This window comes from Penicillium antarcticum (genome assembly GCF_028974205.1).
Source record: "Penicillium antarcticum strain IBT 31339 chromosome Unknown utg000007l_segment0_segment0, whole genome shotgun sequence".
In the NCBI taxonomy this organism is placed as follows: domain Eukaryota; kingdom Fungi; phylum Ascomycota; class Eurotiomycetes; order Eurotiales; family Aspergillaceae; genus Penicillium; species Penicillium antarcticum.
Window position 1 is genome coordinate 745,642 of NW_026695305.1, and position 22,601 is coordinate 768,242.

General features: G+C 48.2%; 7 protein-coding genes across 7 annotated transcripts; 5 read left to right on the forward strand and 2 right to left on the reverse strand.

Annotated features, from left to right (window-relative positions):
* Positions 1-1,897: 1,897 nt before the first annotated feature.
* N7508_007456 (flavin-containing monooxygenase) lies at positions 1,898-3,869 on the forward strand (the record flags this gene model as incomplete). The annotated part of the gene is made up of 6 exons (XM_058465520.1): positions 1,898-2,114; positions 2,163-2,574; positions 3,015-3,072; positions 3,122-3,256; positions 3,310-3,515; positions 3,569-3,869. Coding segments are annotated over 6 exons (1,329 nt in total), but the record flags the coding sequence as incomplete, so codon positions are not given.
* A 675-nt stretch (positions 3,870-4,544) lies between these two features.
* Positions 4,545-5,040, reverse strand: N7508_007457 (uncharacterized protein; the record flags this gene model as incomplete). Its single annotated transcript, XM_058465521.1, has 2 exons — positions 4,545-4,940; positions 4,987-5,040. The coding sequence occupies 2 exons, from the start codon at positions 5,038-5,040 to the stop codon at positions 4,545-4,547; spliced, it is 450 nt and encodes a 149-aa protein (XP_058317923.1).
* A 5,261-nt stretch (positions 5,041-10,301) lies between these two features.
* N7508_007458 (uncharacterized protein) lies at positions 10,302-11,189 on the forward strand (the record flags this gene model as incomplete). The annotated part of the gene is made up of 1 exon (XM_058465522.1): positions 10,302-11,189. The coding sequence occupies one exon, from the start codon at positions 10,302-10,304 to the stop codon at positions 11,187-11,189; it is 888 nt and encodes a 295-aa protein (XP_058317924.1).
* Positions 11,190-11,216: 27 nt separating this feature from the next.
* N7508_007459 (uncharacterized protein) lies at positions 11,217-12,233 on the forward strand (the record flags this gene model as incomplete). Its single annotated transcript, XM_058465523.1, has 1 exon — positions 11,217-12,233. One exon carries the CDS (start codon positions 11,217-11,219, stop codon positions 12,231-12,233), a length of 1,017 nt encoding a protein of 338 aa, XP_058317925.1.
* Positions 12,234-12,825: 592 nt separating this feature from the next.
* N7508_007460 (uncharacterized protein) lies at positions 12,826-13,134 on the reverse strand (the record flags this gene model as incomplete). The annotated part of the gene is made up of 1 exon (XM_058465524.1): positions 12,826-13,134. The coding sequence occupies one exon, from the start codon at positions 13,132-13,134 to the stop codon at positions 12,826-12,828; it is 309 nt and encodes a 102-aa protein (XP_058317926.1).
* A 1,062-nt stretch (positions 13,135-14,196) lies between these two features.
* Positions 14,197-16,249, forward strand: N7508_007461 (uncharacterized protein; the record flags this gene model as incomplete). The annotated part of the gene is made up of 5 exons (XM_058465525.1): positions 14,197-14,244; positions 14,292-14,689; positions 14,754-14,921; positions 15,021-15,594; positions 15,644-16,249. 5 exons carry the CDS (start codon positions 14,197-14,199, stop codon positions 16,247-16,249), a joined length of 1,794 nt encoding a protein of 597 aa, XP_058317927.1.
* A 4,990-nt stretch (positions 16,250-21,239) lies between these two features.
* Positions 21,240-21,918, forward strand: N7508_007462 (uncharacterized protein; the record flags this gene model as incomplete). The annotated part of the gene is made up of 2 exons (XM_058465526.1): positions 21,240-21,261; positions 21,332-21,918. 2 exons carry the CDS (start codon positions 21,240-21,242, stop codon positions 21,916-21,918), a joined length of 609 nt encoding a protein of 202 aa, XP_058317928.1.
* Between the last annotated feature and the right edge of the window lie 683 nt (positions 21,919-22,601).

Here is a 22,601-nt window from a genome sequence, read left to right on the forward strand (position 1 = left end):
GCATTTGGGGATAATACCTCTAAACCCGCTCGCAGGAACATCTTGAGGATCGCCAGTTTTCTATTGTGTGAAGATTGCAAGGTTCATGAGATCAAATATCCAGAAATCGTTCGACAGCTCGGTGAAAAATATCAACAGTCAAGCCGCGCATTGTTACCTTGTGACAGTCTTCTATGCCTCTACAGTATCAGGAAGAACTGAGTTTCTCCAGCAAGGCATACAACGAGATCTTTTGAGCCCCGGATGAGCAGATGATGATAGCTAGGAAGGGTGGGATGACTTTGAATGAATGAAATGCTGTACAATAGCTCAGGAAAATACAATTAATTTCATGCCCAGAACAAAGGGATTTGACGTTGTGCTTCAAACAGTGAAAGCGTGGACTTGGCTGACTAGATCTTCGGTAGCTAGGAAGGCCCCTATAGATGCAAGACCACGTAATGTACTGCTATGGCTACTGCATCAGTCTCATGTAGCTCCAAAGCTACCCCTCTAGAAACAATGCATCTTTACTGTTCACATTCACCGAAAAGAGCATATCGCCATTCGTTCCAAGTCAAAGAGCCAGGCCTTTCGTAAGCGCTACAGCAAGTCAGGTCTCCTCTTCGCAGTCGGATAGTGCATCAAGCGAGGACGGAGATTTGATTTGAAACTGTGATCTTTTAGTTCCAATTCCTAGATTGTGCATTATATGAGACTTACATCGGGCGATGACGCGCAAGAACCCCTCGTGCTTCCGTCTTTAGTAAATGGGCCGCTCTCCAAAGTGGATGCGAGCAACAAATTTCTCGGTGAACTTGGCCTGGGCTTGATTTCTTCTGTTGGTTGGAATAGGGGATGTCCTTCCAAAGCCATATGTAACCGGAAAGTGAGGATTTGCGTGCCAAGTATGAGTTTCTGGTCCACCATGATGCGATTGAATAGGGGCGGTTCTTTGCGAAGGAGGAGATGTAGAATTAAGTTGAGGGCAAAGGTGACTCTTATATTCTGCGGATACCACTGGCTGCATCATGAAGATTGAAGCAGTACGAAAATTCCCTAGTTGCTGCGACTGCTCTCATGTCATTTGTACTCAGGGTTGGTCGATGCTCCCAGGAACAAAGTTCGTGAAAAGCATCCGTTCATCGCTCTGTCCTGTTAAGCGAGGGCTTGCGGTGTTTGCATGCCAAAACCAGCTGGCCTAGAAGATCACCAAGCATGAGGTCTACTGTACCTGGGCGCAGCAGAGGAGACGTAATGGCTACTCGTGAGCTGCAGAGAGCCAACGTGCGAATGTGGTTGCTGCCTGCCCGGGTTGAGCGTACATCCAATGCGTTCGAATTTTGCCTGGGTTAAAAGAAAGACAGGAATCGCCTCCGTGGGCAACTTACATCGGCCCTGAAAGCCAGTGCAATATACCAACACAATAGAAAGATCATCTGAAACGGCCGGTGCCGTATCTTCCATGTCTGACAGAACGAGGAGATGTTGCAATTCAAAGGGGAGGGAATCCTACCAGGGTACATAGAAATCCGTTCTGGATAGCCCCTGCCAGACTGGGGTTGCACCTAAACGGGGACACAACCACGGAGTCGATTTGACTGAGGTTCATTTGTCACACTCAGGGTGAGCTCATTATTGTTCAGTGATGTGGAGCAGTGCCGATTTGACAATGGGCAAAGAGGAAATAAGCAAAAGATGAACAATACCCACAATGACTTTTAAGGGGAAATAGATGAACAGATACTTATCCCCGACTTGCTAGCCCTTGTACCACGTTGCCCCTAGTGCGTGGTTCGGTGGCTGGTTAATTAGCCAGTACCTTGTTTATTACATTATTCCGTGATGTATTTTCTTTCCGTTCCGGGCCGACCACACCATATAGACCTTTCGGGTAACGCTGATGCAGTTTCCTAGCCAGTCAGCTCACCCTGAATTCATCTACATGCCTTGGACGTCGCCCAACAGGACGACTATGGACAAACGAAAGACCTTGTACAGCGACGTCGTGATCATCGGAGCAGGCTTGTCGGGGATCAACATGGCATGTCAGCTCCAACGGCAACTACATGTTAGTGACTATGTGATTTACGACCGCGCTCAAGAAATGGGTGGAGCGTGGGCAGCCAATAATTGTGATGTTTCTTGGTTCCTTCTGAATATTTCTTGTTAACAAGTAGCAGATCCAGGATGCAGCGTTGATATACCTGGCGCTTTATATTCGCTGTCATGGTTCCCGAATCCAGCCTTCACCAGCCTATTCCCTTCCCAGCGGGAAATTTTATCCTATATCCAGCGTGTCGCTCGCGCTAACCATATTACTGCACATGTAAGACCTCAGACTGAATGGGAAGGTGCCCGGTGGGTAGAAGCGTCGAGTAGATGGCAGGTCTATCTCTGCGATTTGACGACAGGAGAAGGATTCCTTCACGAAGCCAAAGTGTTGGTTTCTGCTGTCGGGGGTTATACGAACCCCAAATTACCCGTTCTACCTGGCTTGGAGCGGTTTGAGGGCCCCGTCGTGCACACTGCCCAATGGGAGAAGGAGTACGACCTCCGCGGCCTCAATGTGGCCGTGGTAGGTAATGGATGTATGTTCAGGCCCTATGAGTCGTCTAGCAGACCGTTGGATTAACAGGCCTGCAGGCTCCGGCTCACAGCTAGTTCCTGCCGTGATCGACCAAGTTCACAGCCTGACGCAGTTCATTCGGGCAAGTGTTCCATTTCAGCGAGCCTATTTGAGTGATTCTGACACTGTCACGTGGGAGTAGAGCCCACAACATTACGTGCCGATGCCCATGGGCAATTATCGATTCGGAAAAGCATGGCGCTTTTGTTTCTCCTACATTCCGCTTATCTTGCTTCTTATCCGTTGGGGGGTATTTTGGATCCTTGATAAAACACTTGGGCAATTTTATAACGATCCCAAGGGGGACAAATTGAGAGAAAAGAGAGCTTTTCATAGTCAGAACTACATTACGGAGAACGCGCCTGGTTAGTATGTGCAAAAGCTGTCGCCGCTCTGATGCTGACAGATCCATTCTAGAGAAATACTGGCCATTGCTCATCCCAAGCTATGACCTGGGATGCAGAGTAAGCAGGTGTTGGAAGTACCTCGGGTCGCCACTAACATTGTGTACAGCGAAGAATCTTGGATAATAACTACGTTCGGACGCTTCGCAACCCTAGGATGAAGCTGACCAAGGACACAATTGCGCAAGTCGGCCCGAAAAGTGTGATGGCAGAGTCAGGCAGGGAATACCCCGTCGATTTCATTGTGAGTTGCCTTTGATAGATGTACCCATTTGTTATCCTAATCACAGAACGTAGATATTGGCGACAGGATTCGAGTTCACGCAATGGAAGGCCGACGCCGTGATAGGCAGACAAGGCAAATCGTTGAAACAGCACTGGGACGATCAAGGCGGCATTGGTGCTTACAAGTCCGTGGCAATGAACGAGTTCCCCAATATGTTCTATCTGCTGGGCCCAAATTCAGGCAGCGGACACACATCTGTCCTTTTTGCGATCGAGTGGTGAGTGTTGTTCCTGATAATATTGCGGTGGTCCGTGTTGACACTCTTTACAGCTCGGTCAACTTGATTATTAGGATTGCACGTCCTATACTTCAGCGACAAGCATTAATTGTCGAGGTGACCAAAGGGGCTGAGGTCGAATGGTGTGACACAATACAGACTGCTCTCAGCAAAACGGTGTTGACGCGCACCTGTTCCAGTGTCAGTTTTACTGCGGAACATCGACTCGGTTTTGGGCCACCTGCTAACCCTGCCCAATGTAGCAATACACCGACCCGAAAAGTGGATGGAACTTCTTTTCATATCCTTTCAGTTCATTGTGTTTCTGGATTGGCACGAGGTTTCCTACAATGAAGCACTGGGAGTATCGTTAGCCACCCACGGCCACATGGAGCCAGAGCCTTCGGTGCATATGTTCAGCAGCCATGTGGTGGAGGGCACTTCTCTTGTTTTCTTGAGGTTTTTCGTACTTCATGTTTTTGTTGGATCATTTTGGACCATCTCAAATACATCACTGGTGAAACCCTCAATATGCTTTCCGCCACGCTGAACAAGAGTTCAGACCAGGCGTGAAGCCGTCTAGTAGTCGGGTGGGCCATTCTGTGCTACAATTATAGCTCAAAGGGATGAAAGTCTATTTTGCGTCTGTTCTGAAGTAGATCACTGTGTAGGAGCATATGAAGTTCAGTCTGATCATATTAGAATTGACGAGATTGATATGGACGCAGTGGAGAAGAAGCCGCAAGTGCCGGTATTCCGAACAATAGACTATCAGTCGCACAGTTGTGTTCGCTCAGAATGATACGCGGCTTTGATCCCATCAAACCCCTATAACAGAGATGAAAGTGAGCTCACCTGGACCATGGATCGCGCTTCAGACATGACTCCCCCTTCTTTGCCTTCGTGGTTCACGCTTTCTGGCTACTCTTACGAAGATAATGCTGCATCGGCCCAGGCAACATACGACGTAGTTGATTTGCGCTACTTGATCGGCTGTGTGCGCGCAAATGGACATCACAAGTGGTTGCATCAGTTTACACCACTCCCACTGTTCAGCTCGGCAGGTGCGGAGGCACGGCTGCCGGTGGGGTCTCCCCCTTGCTCCTCGCACTTCTCGCACTTTGGTGCCTGCCCGGCCTCCTCCGCGTCCACCCCCTTCACCACCAAGTCAAACATCAGATTAAATGACTCTGCATCTCCAAATCCATGTTTGATTCCCTGCTCTTTGAATAGGTAGTCCATCATGGATCCCATTCGCCGATTAACTTCATAAAGAAGCTCGGTTAAACGGACGATTTCCTCTAGCTCGCTCCTAGATTGGCTGAGCGATTCCCGTATGGCGACTAGCTCCTGCTCGGATCTCGCTTGGCGGCGTTCTGCCTGGAGAGTGCGTGTATTGAGTGCACCAATAATCCGAAGGACTTCCTGGAGACTGGTCAGCGACACCGCGGTCACGAACGAGTACACTTACTGAGGCATCCATGTATGCGGGCGGGGACTGGGCGAAGAGGGAATACGGGATCATTAAACTCCTTGGATATGGGTGTAGAGGACGGGGGGTCTTGAAGTGATAGAACGCTGGGGATACCAATGACAATACTTATAAGTTGTACACTGCCTCACTCCAAAGGTAGCTATGCATCTCTTGCAGACTTCAAGAGTTGAGGGGCAACACTATAGCTCTCATGCGGTATCGAGTGTTCATGATGGCTTTTAATGAGGATACCTAAGCGAGCCTCAGGAAGAACTAGGTGCTATGTTATTTTGTTAGTAGATGTGTTCAAGCTGGTAGCCATCAGTTACAATAGCTCGCAATGCGTTGATTACAAGTTCATGCGATTAGGGATTCCTCTAGTCGACGAGCAGCGCTTTCGATTCGTTGCTCGTCACCGAATTTATTCAACGCTTCCTTGTACCCGGGACACATGGAATGAGACTCCCACTCTCCGAAGTTTGTTTATCAGGGAGCGCCACCCACTTGTTATGAAACTAGAACCCAGGTGCTGCCCTTGTAATTTCGGAATAAGGGCCCGACTCTGTTCCCCTCCGATCCCTATCAACTGTATCAGAAATTTGACATCGCTCTTTACCTACCAACCTCTCCATCCTGCGTCCGGGAAATATTAGCATGAGACATTCCATGTTGAATCATGCTTAGGACATTGTCGAAGGTGGCAAGATGGTTTGGGCTGGAGGTAGTACATGTCGTTGTCATCCGCCGATCGCGTCACGGGGATCTACGTCTTATTCAGTCTACATTTCCTTCGGACCATCCTACGGTTGGTTTCCTGCTAGCGTTCGGAAGGCATGTGCTAGCTCTAGCTAGGATATTACCTTGATGCTTAAGAAGGAAGAGCCGCTCATCCAAAAAGACAGTCAGACGGCCTGCTAGAAAAGGGTAGCGAAATCGACGGTCGCTACATATCATTGCGGAGGGACGGATTGGAGTAATTGTGACTGCATTTTCTGTACATATCGGATAGGTCCCTATGTGGCATAACTAGCCATTGGATACTGTAACATGGGATCTGATATTGCTGGAACAAATGTTCATCTCGACCATGACATGGCCCGAGTTGGACCCACTGTGGGACAGGTGTTTATTTCCCTTCAGCCCGTGAGCCTTGCCTGTCTCGACCGGAAGTTGCAACCAAGGCTTGGAGGACCTAGTAACTAAAACATGGGAACAAATGAACAGACTCGTGAGCAGATTCACCGGCATTCTGTTCTAAGGTAGGAGCTTGGTCAGTTGGACCAATGTTGGTCATGATCTCAATGAAAGAATGCAACCTCTTTCCACAGCACCTGGTTGGCGAGGCTCTACTGATGCTCAGTTCACCTGCCTCAGCAAGTTATGACTTAAATACACGCTAAGCCTGCAGCAAGATCCAACCTTCCACATTTGAACAGTTGACAATCCTGTTTATCCTTGGCACTGGAGAAACCCATTCCCAATACTTTCTTGCAATTAAAGAGATAGTGGGTATTTGGGTAATGGAAAAATCGGTGGACACAACCTAGAGAAAAAAGATTATTCCTCCCGCTGTCAAGCCTGTTTATCTCGCGTATTGCACTTTTTGTTCAACTCTGCCGCTGGACGGGCTGTGGTTATTCTGCGGTCAAACACTCATCATTTTGATGTTCAAATGGCCGCTTCAGGTGCATGCAAACAAATATCCTTAAGGCTGCAAGAGGAAATAACAACCTATTCCACACTAGGTACGCTTTGCTCGTGTAAAAGTGGTGAAGTGAAATGGTGGTTTTGGCCGTGTACCGGTTGATGCCCCAGAATTAGATGGGGGCATACAATCATCTAACGTGGTTCCCGGCGGGTTCGTCATCCCTGCCGGTCCGTCACCCCATCAAATCTTTAAATTTTGTACATTTTTCAAACGCCATTCAAACAACCAAAACACCATTAAATTGACGATTTAAAACTTCTGCAGGCATGTAGTAAACCTATGCCCTTTTCCTCCGCATTTAGAACATGTATTTTGCCGACGTACAGGGGGCAAAATAGGAAGTGTAGGTTCAACCTGGGATTCTAGAGTAGGTGTATGATCAGATATATATCTTACACCAACACCTCCCTCACCACCAACATTGGTAGTAGGATCCAAAACCTCTGTTAAACTACCTATATTAGGCATTCGCTTCTTCGATCTCTCCCTCTTTTTCGTCTGTTTTCTATTTCCCTCCCGTAAACGCTTGATTTCATCCCGCATTAAGATGTGCTCGTGAACTAGCTTAACCGACATATCGTAGAACTGTTGAAGATCACGTTTTGTAGGGGAAGAGATCTTATCAGCAGCTGAACTAAGACCAGAATTGAGCCTAGATTTGCGTTTTTCTAGCTGCTTAGTCGTCCTAGGGATGCCGGTAGAGATATTACTGCCTGATGTTGAACCTTGTGAAACTGGTCGCTCTTGTAGAGGCGGAGATTGAAGACGAATGTTGAGCTTTGATAACACTCGATCGGGGTCTAATGGTACTAAACCAGTAGCTGCGAAGGCATTCTGAACGATAAACTCTTTGAATGAGTCGTCACGAGCCGCTGGAAAGATATCAAGGAAGTCATCTTTTTCGATAGAATCGATGCCTAATCGGGTATATTCCGCAACCCGCGTTCCGTAAGAGCGCTTTAACACAGCAAAACAACCAACATCAAGAGGCTGTAAAAGATGAGAGGCATGCGGAGGCATACAGATTGGTATAATGTTGTTCTCCTGACAAATCTTATCGAATGTTGCTGTAAGATGACTGTCGTGGCCATCGAGGACCAAAAGACGATGTTTCCCTTTAGTCTGACTTGTTGTATGCGGAATAAAGTGTTTTTGGAGCCAATCAACGCCAATTTCATTGCTTGTCCAGCCGTTCGGACTAACGTTAAGAGCCCAATGCTTTGGAAGGTCGTCAAACCATCGTACCATAAAGTGTTTCCCTTTAAAGATAACGTATGGTGGGAGCGCCCGTCCGGAGGCACAAATTGATTCAATAACAGTCACCCATTCACGATTGCCAGGTTGTAAAACGCCCCTCCGACCGGTGTAAAATGACTGCGTAATAACCTTCGTCGTCGCACTGATTCCCATTGCAAACCCCGATTCATCAAAGTTATAGATATCATCCGAAGTGATACCATATTGAGCAATCGTTTTTTCGACAAGGTTAAACCACTCAATAATAGTATTTGGGTCTTCCATTAGGGCGCGTTTGTAGTCATATTTGCGAGAGAATCGAGTAGTGAGCTCAGGATGTCGTTTAATATATTGTGTTGGCCAATTTTTGCCAACGGTCTGGGGGGCATTGTCTCCGCGGTGCTCAAGCAGTAAATTAGCCATATCTCTCAACATCGCGATTGTAAGCGCGGCGCCTCTCTGATCCATAGAGATTAACCAATCCTGAATTGATTCCTCTTCTAGTTGCGTGAATTTATGGCCTGTACCCCTTGCTTCATACAGATTAGGAATGCCTTTCATCCGATCTGCAAGAGTTGTACGGGGGACATCAAAAGAGCGAGCAGCAGCAGCGATCGTGGTAATTCTGCCATTCTGAATAGCCTTGATAGCTAGCGAGATCCTGCCTTCCTGCTCGATGGATTTTTGAGCTTTTTGACTTCGTTTGGGGGGCATAATAGGCGTTTAAAGATCGGTGGTTGGGTAGGGGCAGAAGATTTGAGGTGGGATGACGGATCGGCAGGGATGACGAACCCGCTGGGAACCACGTTAATAAACAATGTATTGCGTAATTAACCAGCCACCGAATCACACACAAGGGGCAACGTGATACAAGGGCTACAAGATGTAGACTAGTGTGTCTTGGCATAAGGGGTAAGAAAGTCAATCGAAGAGCGTAGTGGTTGCACCGGTTTCGGGACGTACTGTACAAGTTCTAGCCCCCAGTGAGCTCGCACTGGGCAGCAGTCCTTGCCAGGCTGCTGGGACGATGGATTCTTACCTTCTCGTGGTGTCCGGTGTATATCCCCGTTGGGGGAGACCGAATTGAATCCGCCGTGGTTGTGCGGTCCGGCCCGGTGCGGGAAGCGACCGCACAACCACACCAAAATCAGGGGATAACGGCATATGAAAACCATCCGACTTCTCCTTACCTGACTCGCACTCGGGCCCGATACTGGTCTTGCATTACCAGTGGAAGTGGTGTCGCCTAAGGAGAAGACAGGACACCCCTGAGCTTGCATACGGTCTGGGATCGCATCGTGCGAGATGCGGCGAGGCGGTAGTGAACCGGTGACACAGGCAGTCAAGCTGATATCGGACAGACCTCGTTCAAGGCCCAGAGGCCTCGTTAAGACTCGAACTCGTTAAGGCTCGGAGAGAGCGCTCGCTGGAGACCTCGTTAAGGCTCAGCCACGGGCAAGCTTCAGGGCGAGTGCTCTTCGGGACACGGGCACCACCGAGACACGGGCACCCTCTTGGGAGACACACGGGCAATCTGGAAAATATTGGTATTTGACTGGTGGCAGTCGGCAGGACTCGTTAAGGCTTCGCCACGGGCAACCCGTCGATCCTGTTCAGACACCGGGGACCAAGCTTGGTTAGTGGAGAGCAACCGACATATACTGCCGGATGGAGCGTATAGAGGACTTTCTGCAAGACACGGTCGGCCTGGCGGAGGGAGACCTCCTCAGGTAACGCGAAACGAGAGTGAAAGCTCTCGCGGGGCGTGGTGTACAATGGCAGCCACTGCGGCAGGGTCGGGGCCTGCCAAGAGACTGTCTGTATAGCCCGAGAGGACGGATGCGCGTGTCGGTGTACAAAAAGCCGGGAGTCAACTACCCCACTCGCACTGGGGGCCTGAGATCGACATTGGTCGGTTGAAGCGGTGTCGTCCTAGTTGGCTCGCCCGTGATGTATGCTTAAGGAGCAAACTGAGAGACACCCAGGGTGAGAGGTGTGGTGAACCTCAAAAGACCAGAAGCCTCATTTATCGGGTGAAAAACTGGGGTAGTGGTCTATGCAAGTAGACCTGTCGAAGCTACTTAATGTCTTTTGGGCCAAGGCATGGAGGCCGATCTCACTGCTCGCAACATTGGGCAAGATCCTGGAATCGGTGGTGGCAGAAAGGATCTCGCACGCAGTGGAGACCCACGGCCTGCTCCCGACCAGCCACTTCGGGGCCCGAAAGCAGCGGTCCGCGGAGCAGGCACTCTTGCTCTTGCAGGAGCAAATCTATACGGCATGGCGTGGTCGACGGGTGTTAAGCTTGATTAGCTTCGATGTTAAAGGAGCTTACAATGGGGTTTGCAAGGAACGACTCCTCCAGAGAATGAAGGCGCGGGGAATACCAGAAACGCTGCTCCGGTGGATCGAGGCGTTCTGCTCGGAACGGACAGCGACTATCCAGATCAATGGGCAGGAGTCTGAGATTCAAACCCTTCCACAGGCTGGGCTACCTCAGGGCTCGCCCCTGTCCCCCATCCTATTTCTCTTCTTCAACGCAGACCTCGTGCAGAGACAGATCGACAGCCAGGGAGGAGCAATTGCTTTCGTGGATGATTTTACGGCATGGGTGACCGGGCCAACCGCCCGAGACAACCGGGGAGGAATCGAAACAATCATCAAGGAAGCGCTCGACTGGGAAAGGAGGAGCGGAGCAACTTTTGAGGCGGAGAAAACTGCCATCATACACTTCGCCCCCAAGACCTACAAACTGGAACAGGACTCGTTTACCATCAAAGGGCAATCCGTTGAGCCGAAAGAGAAGGTCAAGATCTTGGGAGTTCTCATGGACACGAGACTGAAGTACAAGGAACATATCGCGAGGGCAGCGTCCAAAGGCCTGGAGGCAGCGATGGAGCTCCGACGACTCCGAGGCCTGTCCCCAGCGACAGCACGGCAGTTGTTCTCATCGACGGTGGCCCCAGTAGTTGATTATGCCTCGAATGTCTGGATGCACGCTTTCAAGAGTCAGAACATGGGACCGATCAATCGAGTCCAAAGGGTAGGAGCACAAGCAATGGTGGGGACGTTTCTCACAGTCGCGACCAGCGTTGCGGAAGCAGAAGCTCACATTGCCACCGCACAACACCGATTCTGGAGACGAGCCGTGAAGATGTGGACGGACCTCCACACTCTACGAAAAACCAATCCTCTCCGCAGAAATACAGATCGGATCAGGAAGTTCAGGAGATACCACCGCTCACCACTGTACTAAGTAGCGGACGCGCTGAAAACCATCGACATGGAATCACTGGAAACCATCAACCCGTTTACACTGGCACCATGGGAAGCACGCGTGCAGACTGATGAGCCCATCTCGGAGGGGTCAACTGTACCAGGCGGGTCAATGCAGATCGCATTCAGCAGCTCGGCGCGGAATGAGCTGGTCGGGTTTGGTGTGGCGATCGAGAAACAACCACCACGCTATCGGAAAGTGAGACGGAAGACCTTGTCCGTCACGTTGAGTGCGAGAACAGAGCAAAATCCATTTTCCGCGGAGCTGGCGGCAATAGTGCATACACTGAAGACACTCGTGGGATTGAAAGACTTTAGGATCACACTGATCACGAGAAACAAAGTGGCGACTCTTACGTTGAAGAACCCGCGACAACAGTCGGGTCAGGGATTTGTCTTCCAAACCTACAAGCTGATAAGCAGATTGCAGAGGCATAGAAATCAGATCAGCGTTCGGTGGATCCCCACCAGCGAGGACAACAACCTACTAGGACTGGCGAAAGAACAGGCCAGAGCCGCAACACAAGAAGACACCATCCTTCAAGGACAGGTCCCCAAAATGAAATCGACGACTCTAAAGATTGCGCGTGCCCAAGCAATCCCCAGTAGTAAGCTGCCCGAGAACATAGGGAGACATTCCAGACGAGTGGATACAGCACTTCCAGGGAAACACACGCGACAGCTGTATGAGCGATTATCGTGGAAAGAAGCGAGCGTGCTGGCCCAGCTCCGCACCGGCATGGCAAGGCTCAATGGATATCTCTTTCGAATCAATGCCGCCGAGACAGATCAATGTGCATGTGGACAAGCAAGAGAGACGGTGGACCACTTTCTGTTTCGATGTCGGAAGTGGACCGCGCACCGGACGGAAATGCTGCAATGTACCCACACTCACCGAAGTAATATCTCCTTCTTCTTGGGTGGAAAATCGCCCTCCGATGACCAGAAGTGGACGCCCAATTTGGATGCAGTGCGAGCCTCAATACGGTTTGCCATCGCTACGGGCCGACTTGAGGCCACTTAAGCCGACGAACGGGCAAAATACCCTCCTCTTACTAACCTCAACCCCTTGTGACAGACGGTAGACGCGCTTCAACTGCCGAAGATAGGATGTTGCACACTTGAAGAAGCGCCTTCAAGCCAGTCTACTAACCAATACTAACCCATAGGGACCTGCTATGAGATTGGAAATTGAAATGGCAAATACGGAAGGAAAAACTGTATGGGCTCCAAGGAGACACGGCTTATACCCAAACATGCATGTACTGGTAGATTAGTGATAGTTGCCCTTTCGGCTCAGCCGCCGGGCGTTAATGAATTGTGTGTGTGTGTGTGTGTGTAACGACACTTTATTTAGCAAACTCCATGCTTACGATCTTAAGGGATCCATGTTTTCAAACCTAGTTCGCCTTCTAATTCATTTCATACGTGAGCTGCTTCCTTGTGCAGCCCCTGAAGCGAGTGGAGATATTCTTAACCAACCCACTTCATGGAAAGAAGCTTCAATACATCAATACATTGATTTAGAACCAAATCAAAAATACAAATTCATGCAACCAACATGGCTCGGGAACGAAGAGATGTACGCACTAACTAACAAAGGATCTTTTTCAACTCTAGAGTTGTCGGCTAGTGCACTCGGTAGATCGGACGTTCTCCCACGCTATACGGGCCTTGTCTTCTTGCTTTGACAACTTTTCTACCGAGCTTCGTAGCTCTATGGCAATATGGTGGATAGGCAGAAAGTCATTAGAGGGATATAGTGTTTCGTATTGTTGGAGGCAAAGCAGGTCGTCAGATGCTTGAGCCACGAGGTCTTGTAATTGCTTGAGAAATCCGTAACAGGTACGGTAGTATAAATTCTCGGTCTGCTGCCGGCCGATTTCGCGAACAATGTCGGCAATCTCTTCCATCGTGGTGCCCATATTTACAGGGGTTCATATGCCGGATAATGTGGTAAGAGTCACTTGAAGTGAGGCCTTTCTACGTACTATAGCTACTTTATAAATCTAAACGGGTTAAAGACCAAGCGCTATTGAATAAACGGCCTCCCTTCCTCTCCTGTAGCCTTACCCACCCGTCACATATTGCGTGTCAGCGGAAGAACAACACCAACAGCAACTTTCTGATTCGAGTTTACACACAAACTAGCTGTTAATCAAACCACGGGAATTAATACGCTGATTTGCCTGCCAATAATACAGTCCAAGCGTGGTTTCGCTTGCGAAAGCCAAATCTAACGCTCCACTAGACGTCAACTCATTCGCGCTCCATGGCTCCTCACTTGCGTAACGAGAATGGTCAAGTGTCTTTGACTGACTGGTCATCATTTGTTCATTATCCGTTGCGTGAAGCATTCTACATAACAAAGAGCAATCACAAGATTGCCAGTATTGAAGGCCGGATTACGTTAAAGAGCATAACCACGGCTGCCTCTAAAAACATGGAATTACATAATGCTCCTAACCTGACTATCCTTAATTCCTGCATCCTAGTGTTAAACTCCTTCAAACGGATTGTTCAAGGTTTTCCGTTTCCGTCCAGCCTCTGGATATTGAACAATCAATCACTTTAACCATCGTTTGAAACTCAATCGAATATCTAATAAGTCAACCTTTGGAAAATTGAACTTCAAGCATGACCAGCTCCTTAAATATCTTTCCGCTGAGATGTTGGCCCAGCTCGTTGAAACCGGATTATAGGGATGGTTGTCAAGTGAATTTGTTCTGAACTACATGCTGAATGCTCGTGACGGAAGATCTATACGGTACACCCTTTCCCTCTCTGTTTATTACGCCTTTATTTGGACATTGATCTTGTCTCCATTATGCCTGCTTCCCCCTTCGTTTCGTGCCATCTAGAGGAACATATGGTTATTGTACTCCGCTCTGCTCAGGCATAAATAAAGTAGGTTCCTGTCTAAGCATTACAAGAAAAGGAAGCCACTTTTTATCCCATTAACGATCCACTGCGTTACCACCGGCGGCATGCTTGACACTTTACCTTGCGAAATCATATTGGATGTCGCACAACGGGTGCGTCATTTATGCCTGCTTGTCTTTCATTTCTAACAAATCCTTAGCTGCCCCCTGAGGATCGTCGCTCTTTCAGCCGGGTTTGTTCAAGGGTTAATGCTGTTTTGGTCCCCCTAATATATCGCACCGTCACGTTTCGTGCTGCGAGTGAGTGGGCCCTCAATGTACTTGATATAGATGCATTCTTTTCCAACCAGTCACATTTACAGCCCTTTAGCTACCTCCAGCATACCCGGCACCTGAGCATTCAGGCCCAAATTCATATTGCCCGGTTCAATCGCTGTGCGCACTATAGTATCTTCCGCACATCGGGGCTGACACAAAACCCATCTACCCTGGGCACTTCTGATGAGGCAAAGGCGCATCGGCAGTTTTTAGGTGACATCTCTGACCAAGTGCAAATGGTCTTCGCATGTCTCAAAGAAAATAGCCTCCTTTCGTTCCAGTGAGCCTATCGGTTAGCAACTGCTAGTCCGCTGTTCTACCTAATATTCACTTACTTTCATTAGGTGGGGTCTTGGCACCTGCCTTTCACCAGGTATCCTGGATAAAAACGGATACCTATGCCGGCATCAGAGGAGCCTCAATAGGCTTTCGCTCATCACGGATGGGTCTTGTCCCGAGGCAGGAGGTGCCCTGAATGGTCTTTCCGAGTTTTCGTCTTTGAAAACCATAGAGTGGGAAGGTATTCAGCAACCTGCTGAGATCGATTCTTAGCAACGATGCATCCGCCGGAATTCTTCACATCTGACAACTCTGTCAATTGGGCTTGTCAGCTCTGCTGATGCCCCGAACCTTGTTGAGGATATTTTTGGGCAGCCCTCGGGGGTATTCCACTCAAGCGCTCTCCCTTCACTCTTATCCTTAACTCTGTGTAAAGTTCCCTTTTCACAAACCCTTAAGCTCGGGCCGGTGTGGAGATTTGGATACCTTCGAGCTTTGTCTATGCGTGATTGCCCCAATCAGCTACGGTTCTTGAGTTCCTTGTCACGCTCAAAAGACACGCTACAACTAAAGCTTTTCGAATTCGTCTGTGACAACTTACTAGACGGTTTTGGCCAAGACCTGACTCCAGCATTGACATTTCTGGTCTCATTCAAAGGATTGAGACATTTATATCTGAAACTGTCCAACTTTGAGGAATCCCCTCGTATTGGAGCAGTCATCAAATATCACCAATATACGCTTGAGAGTCTTTCCTACCATGAAAGTCGACTTGTTCCACTTGATGATGAAGGCCTGTTCGAAGAAGAGCGGGATGTGTCACCCCAGTGGCTTGAAGGCCAATTTGATACCTTGAATCTCTCTAGAATGACTGCTCTTGGTATTTGTGCAAGTCCATCTACCGTGGTAAGTCGTGAGGATTGGATGCAAAATTAATTTTTGCTGACCTTGACAGAGACTTTGTCTTGAACCCTTGGCCACGCGTTCCGCTATTGAAATCTTGCATATCCGGTTTACTGGGTCAGAGAGGTTTCATAGGGACATTCCACTCGAAATCACAACGCGGCTGCGGACAAAGCTATCCAGAGATACGTGCCACCACTATAACATTGAAAGTCCTAGGCAAGAACCTTACACCAATAGCTGGAGCGATCTGGCAAGTATAGTCAATGATGACTTGGCCCTCTGGGAAATGAATGAGTCAGGCAGTGTGGAAAAGACCCTTTCAGCATCCTCTGAAGCGGAGGAGTTTGTGGCATTTGCCGAATGGGTGTTCGGTCCGACTGGTCTTCCGAACCTTCACGTTCTGGCCTTCGGTGACTTTTCCCACAACAACCGGTTCCAAAAACAACAATTTCTGACTAGGAGGAGACACCATGAGAACGAGCCACGATACAAAGATCACCAGCATCCTGCTTGTATCCATGAATCTTTGAGTCAATCTTTCTGTGCTGCAAATTCCGCCGATACTTCCCTCTGGGAAAATCTTGGGGTTGATGGAGCTCGGTTCCTTTCTTCTTGTCCAGCCAGTGGATTGATTGAATCTCCTTTTGAATTGTAGACAGCTACTTTCGCCATTGAACGGCTAGTAACTAGATGTTAAATGAAGTTTCATTGGCGTTACCTCCACTTTCTTGCCTTTTGGCCTGAAAATGGAATGGTATCTATTGAAGTCGCTGGTCGTACAGTGATATCTATCGTTGCAGTAGCCTGCATATCTCTTTTCGTTGCGAGGTGTCAGGGTACATGACACACGCACACACACCCTGTACCCTACCCTGACATGTATTCTTGGTAGTAAATTGGTACAGTAGTAATCAAACAGCATCACTGCTGTATGGGCCGTGCATTGATTTATATCCCTTCAGAAAATTGTCCAACCCTGCACAATGCTGGCTGGGCTTCTGATCTAGCCCGGCGTCTTCTTGACCTGGGATGAACGATGCGTTGTAAAGTTGGTCCAGTAGTAATTTGAGGCCGAAGGCGATGACTGCTGACTTGCGAAGGGGTGGGTCGAAATAAGATTCACCCTTTTGTCCATATTCGGTGCAAACGAGCAAAACAGACAGAGCACAGAGTACAAGTAATACCATCGTAATGACTTGCTGGTCAAGACAGTGTGTTGCATGAACTTTTCAGGTTTCAGCTGGCTATATGAATGGCGCCAGCCGTAAGAGAAATACGTTTTGACTGCCGTAAGGTTACAATTGCCACCATCATATTTATTAAATCTATCCGCCCAGTAAGGGTCCCACTACCGCCTCATTATCGTTCTGCGTGGCGCAATTCTCAGAGTCATAATAAGTCCACATTCACCTGGTCATTCTCAAGTAAAAGCTGTACCACCTCCTTATGACGACTTGCCATGGCACAGTATAATGGTGTTCGACCCCCGCAGTCCATTGAGTTCACGTCCACCTTCCCAGTATCAAGCAATAGCCGCACCACAGCCTCATGGCCATTTCGTGCGGCCCAGGATAATGGTCCCCGGCCGTTGCGATCCGTCAATCCAATTTCAGCCCCTGCTTCTATTGACATTCGAGCTGTACGTTCACTCCCTTGTATGGCAGACCATATCAGTGCCCGGCTTGAATTTCGAGAGTTTATGTGATAGAGATATCGAATAAGGAGCATGTAGAGTTGCTTGTTGGTTTGACATAATGAGTAGATGTCTCGTTCTGCCTCCAGGAAGGTACCTATTGTTAGGACTAATTCCGGGGGCAAATGGTGGGGAAACATGGTACGGTGACTATGAGATGAATAAGCCAAGCCGAACGGAAAATAAAATCAAATCGTACAATATTCAATGAAGACGTACTTAGGATGAGTTTGTGGGAGGCGCTTGTACATTCGAGGGAATTGAGATGGTGCCCCAGAATACTGCGCTGAGGGGGTATGAGAGCAGATAAATAAGCGACTAGACTTATATCGTTCGCATGATTTCATGTGATCTTGAGAAAAAGACGATGTTACATCAATCCGCCATGATCATCGAGGCCCCGATATTGATATGCCAGCATGTCGGAATGATGAGGGGTTTCGATGTCGGGTTATACTGATTGGTTGCTCTAACGTGAATCCCGGCCGCCCGAGCGTCCCGGTCGCGCGAGCGCTGCTCCGAGAACTTCAAATTTGGTAATTTTAGAATCTCAAATATCAACACGAAAACTTACATAAATAGCTAAATAAGTTTTGTAGGACATCGAGAATAAGTATGCCCTTTGGTTCCGCAACCAGAACAGGTGACCTGGCGCCGTATAGTAGATACAGGGGGTAATTCAGGCTCTGCTGGTGATTCTGCAGCACCTTCCGTTGCAGATATATATTCCCTTCCACCATCTTTACCCACCACCACATTGGGTCCAATCTCTTCCAACCTTCGCAGACTGCCTTCATGCGATATCTGCTTCTTACTAGTAGCCCTCTTTTTTACCTGCTTCTTATTAGCAGTCTCTAACCTAGCGTAACGATCTTTGATAAAGATGAGCTCATGACTTAGCCGAACGGCCATATCATGCGACCGGTCAATAGCTCGTTTTAGTGGCGAAGTCATGGTCTCTGATGAAGGTTCAAGTCCTTTTTTGATCTGAGAATTCATTTTTTGCAGTTTTGAGAGGCTCCAAAGCGTATCTAGATCACTAGTACTGCTAGAAGATGCTGGTCGTGGTTCAAGTGGCTTAGGTGGTGGAAGCGATTCAAGCTGAATATTAAGCTTATCTAGTACATAATTAGCATCCAAAGGCACTAGACCAGTGCCTTTAAAGCTATTCTGTATAGTTTGCGCTTTGAAAGCAGCTTCTCGGGCAATAGGGTAGAGTTGAATGAAGTCATCTTTGTCGATAGAATTGACACCAAGGCGCATCTCTTCCATAACAAGCGCTCCATATACCCTTTTTAGGACTGAAAAGCACCCAACATCAAGAGGTTGTAATATATGAGATGCATGAGCAGGCATACAAAGAGAAATAACATCATTCTCTTCACAGATTTTGTCGAATTCAGGTGTCAGATGAGATGAGTGTCCATCCAGAATTAGCAACACGTATTTCCCTTTCCGTAGAGGAAGATAGGGTAAAAAGTGCTTTTTGAGCCAGTCATTACCAATCTCATCACTTGTCCATCCATTGGGGCTTTTATTCACGCTCCAAAGTGGTGGTTTCAAGAGCCAACGCTTCAGAAAGACCTTTCCTTTAAAAATGATATATGGCGGAAGCGCAACGCCATTAGCACCAATACACTCAATCACAGTGACCCATTCTCGATTCCCAGGCTGTAATACACCTCTTCTACCATGGTATTCAGCAGAAGTGATGACTTTTTGAGTGGAACTGATTCCCATCGCAAAACCAGACTCATCAAAGTTATAGATATCGTCAGAAGTGATACCATATTTTTGGATGGTATGTTCAACAAGTTTAAACCAAGGTAGAATAACCCTTGGGTCTTCAGAAAGGGCTCTCTCATAATTGTATTTACGAGAGAGACGAGTGGAGAGTGTTTGGTGTCTTTTAACAAATTCTGTCGTCCAATTTTTGCCAACTTTCGGAGGAAGGTCGGAGGGTATCAATTCACGCGATCGGAGCAACAAATTGGCCATATCTCTCAACATGGCATGCGTGAGAGCTGCTCCTCGAGAATCCATAGAAAGCAGCCATTTTTCCATAGATTTTTCTTCCAACATAGTAAATTTATGGCCAGAGGGGCGAGATTCGTCCCAAAATTGTCGCCCCTTGATTCGGTGCTTCAAAGTTGAGACTGGCACATTAAAAGCGCGCGCAGCAGCAGCGGCAGACAGATATTGACCATCTCTTATAGCTTTGATAGCTAATAAGAGAGGCCCCTCTTGCTGTACCAATTTTTGAGACTTTTGAGAGCGAATTGGTGGCATGGTTAATGTTTAAAAACATAGGTTGCTACAGAAATGTTTTTTTTAAAAGTGTCGCTCGGGCGACCGGGACGCTCGGGCGGCCGGGATTCACGTTAGTAAATACGATAAATTAACGTAATTTACCATCGGACGGAACACACCATCCGGCGGAACATCAATCTCATGTCTCCTACTAAGAACTTGTATAACTCCACTAAAACGCCATTAAATTGACCGTTATCTTACATCTATTATACGTATGATCTAGGCTTCGATAGCCGCTACATCGCTTCGGTGCCCTGGTTGGTGCCCGAGCGCCCGTTTTGTCTTGGTCGGGCGCGCTTTGCGACGTCGATACATATACTTCGGTCGGCTCTCCCATCAGCGCTGTAGCCTCTTTAGCATCCAAACTACCTTTGTACGCTGCTTGACGATCGGATAAGCCACGATGCATACGCTGCTTGTGGTTTGCGGCGCGCAATTGTTCGTTCTGGCGTGCTAAAAAGGCCGCGTTGTGCATCGCCATCTCGCACCCTTTGAAAACTAGACTTCCGCAGAACCCAGCTTAACCCGGGCCCAACCCGGGCCCAACCCGGGCTGGGTTGGGTTCTGGGCCGGGTTCTCCAGCCCAGTACTGGGCCCGGGTCAGGATTTCTGGCCCGGTGCTGGGTTCGGGCCCCCAACTTGGGTTATAAACAATGCAAACATGCTAAGACTCGTTGTCGACCAAAGAGGGTCGCAACTTTACTAGTGCGCCCGAGGAATATTCAGCGCCCCCATAAGCCGACTTCAACCATGGTTCGTAAGGCCCTCAACGACCTTACTAAGCCCACATGCCATTTATTCTGTATTTTCTATAGTATCTAAAAATCACACTCTCAAGTACTCAATTGCCAATTGGCTATGCCCGTACTGGTCCGTACTGTAACGACCACGTTCCGACAAATTCAAACAATTGATTATATAAGCAACATGGATTATCTATAAATCCGAAGCCTACCTGCAACATCCGTGCACAGTGGTGGTGTCATGCCAGCCGTGTTAAAAGTAAACAAAGGCCCCCGCAGTTTCGAGAAAGCCATTTGCAACATCTTCTTCAAAATGACAACAGGCATCGACAAGCTACAGCTCCTTCTCACAAAAGACACACGTCACAGTGCGGAGGAGCATTCCGATCGAAGAGTGAAAAGGGAGAGAAGTTCTAAAACCACACTTCCCCGTCTCTGCAACAATCACGATGCGATTTCACCGCGTTATAGTGCTCCTGCGTATATCAAATATGCACAATCTGTTTCAAGCAAAATTTCAGATTCGATCCAGCAGAACCAACATCGTTTCAAGTATGTATTGTGACCCCCATATTTGTCAATAGACCTAGCCACAAGGGAATGACGTTTTGAGTAAACTTGTTCTCAAATGCTCGGACCAGACCTCATGATAGAATGGGTGGTAGGGCCTTATGTTCTAGGTCAGGGAAACCGTTCGAGTTGCCCGATGCCCAAAGCTTTTTTCTGTTTGATCCAAATGGCCCAAAGGAGTCCCTGGCATCTGCCCAGTTGTCTTGGCATGTGCTGAAAACTTTCTAAGCTACGATCATAAAGTGCGTAACAAGCGGACTGAGCCTGCGCACCATACCGATTTTTTTGCCAAACAAAGTCATACGCATAACGACTCAACTGGAATAATGGAAAAATCCTCAAAAACTGGTAGGTGCAGCCGATTATGTAGGAAGACCTAACACTTACAATCTCAATTCAGATTGCCATCTAGATTTAGATCCTGAAACATCGTGGACGGTGCCACTATATGTGCCTACGCCACCGCCCGTCCTTGCAGCGGCTGGCCATGATGACGTTTGTCAAAATCAAGTTTCTCGCTTCCCGTTGTCTACGGAAGAAACAAGCCATCCTTCTCCGAAAATCGAGTGCTGTTTCTCCAGCTATAACAACGAATACTTTCTTGACTGGACAGGTCCGGACCTATTGTCACCATCTTCCTGTACCGACGACGTCTTCCTCTACTTGTCTGCTTTCTACCCCCGGGAGAAATTGGATTGGGCAGACATCCGGCTTTGCGTCTTGATCAATGCGACCGAAGAGGTGGTGGCGATATACCCATTTTCCTTACCCCGAACTGAATCAATACTGGGAAACCTGAGCCAGGTCCGCCAGCTAGTACATGATCGTATTGTGAGCCACGACGTCGAGGATCTTCATTTTCGATTGATTGTTCGGCCAAAGAGCCAAGAAGCTCCAGGGTCTATGGGCACAGAAAAGACATTCAGCTCGTACTTCCGCCCTGTGGTACCTATCTCGCCGCTTGATCCTTATTTCTTCGTGCAGAATATTGCGGGGAATTATTGAAGACAGTATCTCAGCTTAAATATAAAAATAACGCACTTATACGGTCACAATCACAGTTAACCATCTCCCAAAATTCAGGTTCCGCTGGGAGCCTCTTTGGTCGTAAGAGGCGATGAGATGTTAGTCGGGCCCTTTTCTATGGGTTTCTCATTCATTCATTCCTTCCTAGCTAGTCTGATGAGCTACCAAGGACGCAGACACGCAAAAGACAATTGCTTGCAACCGGGCTAGCAAATCCGCCATTAAAGGAGTAGTCCAATACTGTGACCAAACTGTGACCGTGGCGTTGTTGATTGAGCGCAAAGAGACAAATCTCTAAGTCGAAGACGGCATCTGAACGTGACTCGGTTATATCAGGTATGAGAGAACAGGACATCGCTAATGAATCCAGGCGAGATAGAGTGACCGGATCGCACTAATCACAATTCCGTACCGCTCCACCGGGATAACGCGGGCCCTAAGGAAAAGTTCTGTCAGTACCGCTCTGCACGAATTTTCGAACAGTTCGAAAATTCGTGCGGAGCGGTACCTTTGATAATGACATAGCACTGAATACGCTGTTACTGTAGATGAAATCTCTTCTCCCTTCTTACCTAACAGCGATGACAAAGGGACACGAATTAATCTCAATGGAGCCGCGTCACATCAGGCGCGGGCTGGAGAGACGGACAAACCTTTGTGCT